The sequence below is a fragment of the Neophocaena asiaeorientalis genome, unplaced genomic scaffold, assembly GCF_003031525.2.
Source record: "Neophocaena asiaeorientalis asiaeorientalis breed wild unplaced genomic scaffold, Neophocaena_asiaeorientalis_V1.1 scaffold615, whole genome shotgun sequence".
Lineage (NCBI taxonomy): Eukaryota > Metazoa > Chordata > Mammalia > Artiodactyla > Phocoenidae > Neophocaena > Neophocaena asiaeorientalis.
The window spans coordinates 121,320-132,048 of record NW_020173652.1 but is presented as its reverse complement, the minus strand read 5'-3'; the positions used below and the strand labels follow the sequence as shown (position 1 = coordinate 132,048).

The 10,729-nt window shown below is 37.7% G+C and overlaps 1 protein-coding gene across 1 annotated transcript in view; it reads right to left on the bottom strand.

The window, feature by feature from the left end:
- Positions 1–281: 281 nt before the first annotated feature.
- The window catches only part of PRRG1 (proline rich and Gla domain 1), a 124,974-nt gene continuing 114,526 nt past the window's right edge, over positions 282–10,729 (bottom strand). Inside the window, exon 4 of the mRNA XM_024747783.1 lies at positions 282–1,501. Coding sequence (XP_024603551.1) covers positions 1,016–1,501 — 486 coding nt within the window. The 3' untranslated portion in view covers positions 282–1,015. The remainder of the gene's footprint in view (positions 1,502–10,729) is intronic.

Sequence of the window (10,729 nt, the reverse complement as noted above, 5' to 3'; positions counted from 1 at the left end):
CATCTTGAGACAAAGGCTTCACCCTATATAAAAACATTAAGAAAATAATTTCAGGAATTGTAACTAAATTCTTAGGTGCTTGAAGATTCTGTGGTGGTAGGAGAAGGAGTAGAGTAAAGGGCAATGAAACAACGAGAAACAAATACTGTCGCCAATGGGCAAAGGAGAAATCTGCATCTGTTCCCTGTCATTAATACGTGTATCTACTTGAGAAATTATTCTTTTGCCAGGATATCCACTCCATCAAGATGTTAATACAAATAGCATGAGACATGCAAAGATACTGAGCAAATACTGTTTAATTTTTGTGGGGGAGGCAGTCAATAACAGCAACAAAAATCCCTCCTACGAAACCAACCAAATGCCACTAAGGACCCATGATTTTCTTGCTGTCCACTGAAATAAGCAAGGTATTGTTTATTGTGCCTTCCTTCTCTGTCGCCTTCTGAGCTGTTCCTAAAGTCAAGATTGACTACATGCATTTTTTTTTTTCCTTTTAAGGTAGTTGAAGAAGGTTAAGAAAAGCCTGTAAGAATCAGAAAACATGCTAAGTTCATCTTATTTTCAAAATTCAACAGCATGTTGCTACCTGTTACACAAGTTGTTGGTGCCTTCTCCCCCACCCCGGTTTTGGTGAGTAATGTTCTAACTTTACAGGTGATTTAGATAGATGTTAATGACTTTTTAAGACAGTTGCCCGTACACTGGGCTGATGTACACACACACATATGTGCATGTACATATATACATAAACACATGCCTACACACGTACATCTCCTCACATGAAGACCTCCACTAGTATTTTTCCCTCTTAACATATTTCCATTAGCAAAAATGAGCATGGATAATGAATTTATAGTAGGAAACAAAACTAATGAAAATCAAATCAGAGGATGTGAAGTGGTATGCTGTCAGAATCCAATAAGTCAAATGCACATTTATGTAGTGGTAAAGTGCTAGAAAGTTCTTTCATTAGTATTTTAAAAATGATTATAATAAAAAGAAGTGTGCAGTTTCACTTGATGGTGGTGACCACAGGCACCATAGCGATGGCACTGGCTGAGTTGGAGTTGATGATGTCCTCATACTCTGGGGGTGGATCTAAATGAGGTTCTGTTTCACTCCTCCGCAGGTTCACCTGACCAGTGGCTTCCTCGTAGGTCGGTGGGGGATCACAGTTGGACAGGCGAGTGGAGACGGAATCTGAGCGCCCAACTACATATTCCAGAAAGCCTGGCGACAATCCACTGCTATCAAAGACTTCATCTGGTGGAGGAGGCGGAGTGATGATATTGAGGTGCTGAGGGAAAGGAATATGGCCTTCAGTCACCGTCTGTCTGCGAGTTTTGTTTCTTAGGAAGCATCTCCAGATTAGGAAAATGACAAGGAGGATAATGAAGAGGCCAAAGATTAATGGAAAGGTAAGGTAAAACTGAAACCAGTCACTTCCTCTGTTACTCTCTCCTTGTTGTGCTTTTGTGTAAGTGTTCCAAAACTCCTTCTGAAAATACAAGACGAAGTGAATTGAAAATCAGTGTAATCAAAAGATAGGAGATAGCAAATGAACACATATCTGGGTTCTGTTAACATGATGAAGACAAAACCCAAAACCAGACTCGCTGGTTCAGATGACCTACAGCCTATATTTTCCCTGACAAGAAGTTACAAATCATGGTGCTCACTCCGGATCCTCCCCTACAACAGTCAGTCAGAACCCAAAGTCTTCAAGCCTTGGTGTTATTTGTATTTTCAGTTATGACATACTAGAAGGGGAAAAAAAGCATAAGGGATTTTCCTCTTTCCAAATATAGAACATAATCTTCCCTTTAAAATATAAGTTAAATACCATTTTCCATGTCCCGTTACGAGGTTCTCATTCAGGCATCCCATCATCATTGTGCTATTTCTGGCTGTTGTAGGCTCTTAGTGTTCAAATGCTTCACAGATGAATGCCTTGTTTTCTTAATGGTTCTGTTTGGGATCTTCTTCTACCAGATATTCCTCCCCAGCCCCAAAGTACACAGCTCTAGTGCATCTAAGTAAGTAAGTCAGTCCCTAGCATATAAACATTCAACGAGTAGTAGTGATTATAATGAATTCTTGTATATCATAATCAAGCCTCTGCTTCAAATTGCCTGATTAATCTATATCCCAAACCTTGGTACAGACACCACCCCCAGTGCTATTGACTTTGTTTTCAAGGCTTAAACGTAGCCAATAATAGCTTTTTTCTTTTTTTAACAATATTTGCAGGCACTACAGGTCACTGATATTATTTAAATATCTGGCAGAAAGTAAGACGGTGGGCACTATAAAGCTGCTTGTTTTATAGTACTATATTTTATTAGTCATAAAGGCTTTTAAAATTCTCTGGGTGTAACAAATGACCCACAGTCATCAATGTTCCACCCCTGAACTCAGTCTCCTATAAGGTACATTTTTATTCCAACATTCTGTGATTCTAAGATAAAATTTCAATGTTATAAGAAATATGGTATTTACTAAAGGCTATGTACAGATGAAAATACACAAGCCAAGAGTAGAGACAGTATAATCCCAAATCATACAGCATTTATTTTAGGACAATGCCCCAAACTGGAAATTATATTTTTATTAGTGAAACAATCACTTGATAATCACAAGTTGAAAACTCATGAAACACAGATACATGAAGTTTTTTTAAACAATAAAACTGTACACTATTATCTTTTTGCATAACTGTTACTTTTAGGATTGCCAACTTTACTACAGAAAATATATATTACATAAAAATTTACTAATGCAGAAACATCTAAAAAAGAAAACCAATCATCTGCAATTAATTACATTGCAAACATATAATCACTAGTAACATTTTTGGTTTACATCTACTCTCACTTCCAACTCACATTCGAATCCTTACACACATACACGTTCTTTAGAAATCTGGAATCAAACTGTACTAAACCACAATAAACTTTTTAATAATGTACTTACAGAGACCTACCAAGTATCTGATTTGTAGTCGATTTTCTTTACCTATATAGATGAGGATCCCTCCTCTCTTCCTAATCTCTCAGATCACCATCTCCTTCCCCCGCCCCGCATTTAATCTTTACCACAAAACACAATAAGTATGTGATTTCAGATAATTATCTAATGTTAATCTTAGATAAACACAACAAAATGTGGCTTTTTAATCTTGTCCAGTCACTTTGGGATAATCAAGCATCAATGATGCACATGAAAATGACTTTTTTTTTCATGCTTGGCTTGTGTGATTCAATTTCTGAGGTTTCTTCGGCATGCTCAGAAATAAATCTACAGACTAGTAATTTATTTCTTTGGGAGAAAACAAACTTTAAAACAAAGTCACACTTGGGTTAAAAATAAAGCTTAGGCAAAAATGGAATTACAACACCGATTTTTACTTTACCTATAGCAACTCAATTCTTAAGCCACACCCAATAATGAAGGTATAATTATCATCCCTCCTTGCAGATGAGGAAATGGAGGCTCAGAGATGTTACCGAATAATAAAACCAAGGTCATTTAACACACAAATGTTGAGGCTGGGATTTAGAATGCCACAGGCCTGGCGTCAGAGCAAACCAAAAAGCAGTCTGCCCTGATGTATAACGTATTTTAAACCTGGACACTTTCCTAGAAAATTCAATCTTCTCATCATGTTAAATGTGGAGTTGAAAGCAAGTAACACTGATCTGAATAAAAGGTACTGACAGATTTATTTCTTGGGAAACTAGCCTTACTTTGTCTTTGAGGCAAGAGAATTGGAGAAATAGTCACATGAAATCAAGTAAAATACTATAACTGTCCTTCAAACAAGTAAACCCAGTTTATGTGTTTCTGAGCTCTTTAGATTCTTCTCTGTCTCACTGAAAACAGCCAGAAGATATTCAGAAAGAGCAAATAAGTGATTTCAAGACTTGGTAAAAATCCTTAATCTTTACTGCGGAAGGTATTCATATGGATTAAGACTTGCCGACCAGGTGAGTGGCAAGCAGCCTGCTTTATGAAGAAGGTATTATTGATCTCCAATGTGAGGTAACAGGTTTTGTTGTTACTGGTGCTTCTGTTTTGTTTTGTTCCTTCTTTCCATGATGGCTTTTACTTTTGTCATTTCTTAACCCTGGTCTGGATCTTTCAGATTACATGTAAGGATCAAATTTAACTTGCATGGAAAATAATAATTTATAACTAAATATAATAATGATACACTATATTACAATGTGATATTATAACCAATAAAAATATAATATAAAAAAAAGACTTGGTAAAACAGTGCTTTAGAGGGAATGAACATTCGTTTAATGAAGAAAAAATTTTAATGAAAACGATTAAAGGGATTCAGTAGTTTTAGATAAGGCTAAAATGATACAGATAATAAATGTAATCGGAAGGGACCAGACAGGCCTGACAATCATTTCAGATAATGGAAAAACGCTTGCATCCCTGGGCTAAATCCCACTTGATGGCAGTGTATGATCCTTTTAATGTATTGTTGGATTCAGTTTGCCAGTATTTTGTTGAGGATTTTTGCATCTATGCTCATCAGTGACACTGGCCTGTAATTTTCTTTTTCTGTACGATCTTCGTCTGGTTTTGCTATGAGGGTGACGGTGGCCTCATAGAATGAGTTTGGGAGTGTTCCTTCCTCTGCAATTTTTTGGAAGAGTTGGAGAAGGGTAGGTGTTAACTCTTCTCTAAATGTTTGATAGAACTTGACTGTGAAGCCATCTGGTCCTGGGCTTTTGTTTCTTGGGAGTTTTTAAATCACAGTTTCAATTTCAGTACTTATGATTGATCTGTTCGTATTTTCTACCTCTTCCTGGTTCAGTCATGGGAGATTGTGCCTTTCTAAGAATCTGTCCAACTTATTGGCACAGAGTTGCTTGTAGTAATCTTTCATGATCCTTTGTATTTCTGTGGCATGTGCTGTAACTTCTCCTTTTTCATTTCTAATTTTATTGATTTGAGCCCTCTCCCTTTTTTTCTTGATGAATCTGGCTAAAGGTTTGTCAGTTTTGTTTATCTTCTCAAAGAACCAGTTTTAGTTTCCTTGATCTTTTCTTGTTGTCTTCATCTCTATTTCATTTATTTCTACTCTGATCTTTATGATTTCTTTCCTTCTGCTAACTTTGGGTTTTGTTTCTTCTTTCTCTACTTGCTTTAGGTGTAAGGTTAGGTTGTTTATTCGAGATGTTTCCTGTTTCCTGAGGTAAGACTGTATTGCTGTAAACTTCCCTCTTAGAACTGCTCTTGCTGCGTCCCATAGGTTTTGGATGGTCATGCTTTCATTTTCGTTAGTCTCTAGGTATTGATTTCTTCAGTGATCCATTGGTTATTTAGTAGCATATTTTGTAGCCTCCACGTGCTTGTGTTGTTTTACACATTTTTCCTTGTAGTTGATTTCTCATCTCATGGCATTGTGGTTGGAAAAATGCTTGATATGATTTCAATTTTCTTAATTGTAAACCAAGGTTTGCTTTGTGGCCCAGCATGTGCTCTGTTCTGGAGAATGTTCCATGTGCACTTGACAAGAATGTGTATTCTGCTGCTTTTGGATGGAATGCTCTATAAATTTCAGTTAAGTCCATCTGGTCTAGTGTGTCATTTAAGGCCTGTGTATGTCTATTGATGAAAGTGGGGTGTTAAAGTCCCCCACTACTATTGTGTTACTGTCGATTTCCCCTTTTATGGCTGTTAGCATTTGCCTAATACATTGAGGTGCTCCTCTGTTGGGCGCATAAATAGTTACAATGGTTACATCTTCTTCTTGGATCGATCCCTTGATCATTATGTAGTGTCCTTCCTTGTCTCTTTAACATTCTTTATTTTAAAGTCTATTTTGTCTGATATCAGTATTGCTACTCCAGCTTTCTTTTGATTGATTTCCATTTGCATGGAATACCTTTTTCCATCCCCTTTCAGTCTGTATGTGTCTCATAGGTCTGAGGTGGGGCTCTTGTAGACAGCATATATGCGGGTCTTGTTTTTGGATCCATTCAGCTAGTCTGTGTCTTTTGGTTGGAGCATTTAGTCCTTTACATTTAAGGTAATTATCAATATGTATGTTCTTATTGCCATTTTGTTTTGGATTTTGTGGTGAAGGTCTTTTTTCTTCCCTTCCTCTTTTGGTCTCTCCTCTTGTGATTTGATGACTATCCATCTATCTTCAGTGTTGTGTTAGGATTCCTTTTTCTTTTTGTGTGTGTGTGTGTGTGTATCTATCTATTGTACATTTTTGGTTTGTGGTTCCCATGAGGTTTTTGATATAGCAGTCTATATATAAACAAGATTGTTTTAAAAGTTACTGCTCTTTAATTTCCGATGCATTTCCAATATCCTGCATTTGTACTCTCCTCTTCTCATGATTGCTGGTTGAGAGACAGCCAAGAGCTATAGAGCAGGGTTGAATGATAAGGTTCATCTCCTACATGAGGCTACTCCTTCAAGACAGAGGTGGTTGTTTCATCTACTATATAGAAACCAATACAAAGAGTCAAGGAAAGTGAAGAAACAGAGGAATATGTTGTTGCACATGAAACAAGGTAAAAACCTCAGAAAAAAATCCTTAATGAAACTGAGGTAAGTGACTTAGTTATCTGATAAAGAGTTCAAAATAAATAATAATGGTCATAAAGATGTTGCTGTACTCAGGAACATCAGGAAAGGAATGGATAAACTCAGTGATAACTTCAAAAGGAAGTCACAAAGCTGAAGGATACAATAACTGTACTGAAGAATACACTAGTGGGGTTCAACGGCAGACTAGATGAAGCAAAAAAGGTCAGTGAACTCGAAGACAGAGCAGTGGAACTCACCCAGTCAGAGCAGCAAAAAAAAAGAATGAAGATGATAGCTTAAGGGACTGTGGGGACAACATCAAGCTGACTTAACATTCACATTTTAGGGAGGTGCCAGGAGGCAGAGAGAGGAGAGAGAAAGGGACAGAAAGATACTTTGAAGAAATAATGGCTCAAACTTCCCTAACCTGGGGAAGGAAACAGACATCCAGATTGGGAAGCCTAGGGAGTTCCAAACTAACAAGATGAACCCAAAGAGACACACACCAAGACACATTATAATTAAAAGTTAAGGAGAGACTTACTTACTTCTAAGAGCAGCAAGAGAAAACCAATTTGTAGCATACAAGGGAACCCCTGTAAGACCATCATCAGTAGGTTTTTTAGGCGAAATGCTGCAGGCCAGAGGGAGTGGCATGATATAGTCAAAGTGCTGAAAGAAAAACTTCCAACCAAGAATACGCTCCCCATCTAAGTATTGCTAGTTAGTTGGAGACAAAAAGAGTTTTCTGGACAAGCAAAAGGTAAAGGAGTTCATGTTGTTAAAGGAATTTTAAGCTGAACAAAAAGGGGTACTAGTAACAAGAAGACATATGAAAGGATAAAGCTCACTGGTAAAGATATAGTAAAATGGTGGATTAAAGCGAGTATGAATGTTAAAGGACAAAAGTAGTAAAAATAACTAACTACAGACATAGTTGACCCTTGAACAACACGGGTTAAGTGTGCTGACCCTCCACCCACTTGAAAATTCGCATATACCAGTTCCACACTTGAAAATTCGCATATACCAGTTCCACATCTGTGGAGTCAACCAACTGTACATTGTGTAGTACTACAGTATATATTTTGTAGTACTGTAGTACATATTTAGTGAAAACAAATCCATGTGTAAGTGGACCTGGGCAGTTCAAACCCATGTTAGTCAAGGGTCAACGGTATGTAAGCGATATACAAGATAAAGAGATGTAAAATGTGATATGAAAAACATAACGTGGCAGGGGGAGGAGTAAGAATGTAGAACTTCAGAATGTGTTCAAAGTTAAAATATGTAGACTGTTAAAAGTTGCTATATGTAAGCCTCATGGTAGACACAAAGCAAAAACCCTATAGTAGACACACAAGCTAAAGCAAAAGAAATCTAAGCATACTACTAAAAATCATCAAATCACAAAGGAAAAGAACAGAAGAAATGAGAACTATAAAATGGTAAGAAAAGAATTAACAAAACAGCAGTAAGTATATACCTATAATTCATTACTTTAAATGTAAATGAACTAATAAAGTCTGTAATCAAAAGGCATTAAAAAAAAGACGACCTATCTATATGCTGCCTTCAAGAGACTCACCTTGCATGTAAGGACACAGAGACTGAAAGTGAAGGGATGGAAAAAGATACTCCATGCAAACAGGAACCAAAAGAAAGCTGGAGTAGCTATACTTAACACCAGACAAAATAGACTTTAAGAGAGAAAGAAGGGCATTACATAAAGGGGTCAGTCCAACAGGAGTATGTACCATTTGTAAATATTTATGCACCCAACACAGGAGCACCTCAATATATAAAGCAAAGATTAACAGCCCTAAAGGGAGAAAATAGCAGTACAATGATAGTAGGGGACTTTTATACCTCACTTTCATCAGTGGATAGGTCAACCAGACAGAACATCAATAAGGAAACATCAGCCTTAAATGAGTGATACATTTGAACAGATGGACTTGAGTTGAGAGAGAGACACAGATCATTCCATCCAAAAGCAATGGAATACACATTCTTGTTAAGTGCACATATAATTTCTTCCAGAATAGTTCATATGTTAGGACACAAAACAAACCTTAATGTATTAAGAAGACTGAAAGCTGCTATCAAGCATCTTTTCCAACCACAGTGGGATGAAACTAGAAGTCCGTTACAAGAAGAAGACTGGAAAATTCAGAAATTAAACAACATGTGAACAACCCATGGGTCAACGAAGAACTCACAGAGAAAAAAAATTCCTGGGACAAATGAAATGGTAATAAAACATACCAAAACATACGGGATGCAGCAAAAGCAGTTCTAAAGGGAAGTTCATTGCAATAAATTCCTACATCAAGAAACAAAAATTGTAAAAAACCTAATTTTATACCTCAGTGAACTCGAAAAAGAAGGAAAAGCGAAGGCCAAAGTTAGTAGAAGGAAGGAAATAACAAAGATCAGAGTGGAAATATATGAACTAACTAGGGACTAAAAAGACAATAGAAAAATCAGTGAAACTGAGAGCTGGTTCTTTGAAAAGCTAAACAAAGTTGACAAGCCTTTAGACTCACCAAGAAAAAGGGAGGACTAAAATAAAATCAGAAATGAAACAGGACACATAACAACTGATACCACAGAAACACAAAGTATGTAAGAGACTACTATGAACAATTACCTGCCAACAAATTTGACAACCTAGAAGAAATGGATAAATTCCTAGAAATGTACAAACACCAAGACAGGATCATAAAGAAATAGAAAATCTGAACAGACCAATTACCAGTAATTAAATTAGAGATTATTAAACAAAAAACCTGCCAGCAAAAGACAAGGACCAGACAGTTTCACTGGTGAAATATACAACACATTCAAAGAAGAGTTAGTACCAATCCTTCTCAAAGGCTTCCAAAAAAAGGAGAGGGAACACTTTCAAACTCATTTTACAAGGTGAGCATAACCCTGACTCCAAAACCAGACGAGGATGCTACAAGAAAGTTACAGGCCAGTATCCCTGATGAACACAGATGCAAAACTCCTCAACAAAATACGAGCAGACTGATTTCAATAATATATGAAAAGGATCACACACCATGACCTAACCAACTCAGGTGGGTAACCCCATCTGAGAAAGGGCACTGCTTACCTGAGGTCTGTTGAGCTGCTGTGTGCTTTCACATACTGCCTCTGCTGCATGTTGCTGTTGCATATTTCACATACTGCCTCTGCTGCATGTTGCTGTTGCATATTTCACATACTGCCTCTGCTGCATGTTGCTTGCATATCATGGCTGCTATAATAACTCAACAGTATACCCAGAGCAGTGTGATCAAGGGCATGTGGTCTAATCAGGTGATTAGAGCACTAATTGTAGAGGCTTTAATTGACTATGAATGTGTGTGAGGGTACTCCACACCTCAAGGCCAAGGAGAACTTAGGAAGGTGGACTGGATCACCAGGCTATTGTCACTGACCAAGGAGAGGCTCTGGGTTAAAGGCAGGATGAAAGGATTCCTATAGGTAAGGAAGATAGGAGACTTCTGAAAATTGAGTTGGTGGGTCACGCTTGGACTGTGAGCCTTAACCCAGAACAGTGAAATAGCCTCCTGACTGACAGGAAACTGATGGCACCACAAAAGGGAAAATACAACAGAGGCCTACAGTCTCTGTGTCACTGCTTCACTCACTACCTATTGCTCTTCGCCTCCCAGACCTGATGAGATAATCATCCCGGCCATGGTGTTGCTAAACAATTAATGGACAAATATTTATAGATGCCCTGTCCTGAGCACCTGGTGCCAGCACCTCCTAACAACTCTAAGGAGGTGTACCAGCTCCTTGATAAATGTAAAACCCCATGGAAGCTTCCAGGGCATTACTCAGTGCCAGCACACCAACACGCCAAGACTGTGGTATTATGCTCCAGAGGCTCAGAGGCTTTTTCCAAAGACCTTGTGCACATCATGCTAGTGGAGGCACACCCTGAAAAGGAAAGCAGCTGCCCACAAAAAGGGCTCACAGTGATGTCATTCAAAATTTTCCAATAATAATACTTCAGATTGAGGCAATAGGAAAAAATCAAGAAGTGCAACAGAAACAGATCAGAAACTATACCTTAACTAAATTCAAACCTTTCCTAAAGATTTTGTGCAGGAGGAAGAAGAAGGGGAAGCTAACTGGCCATTGC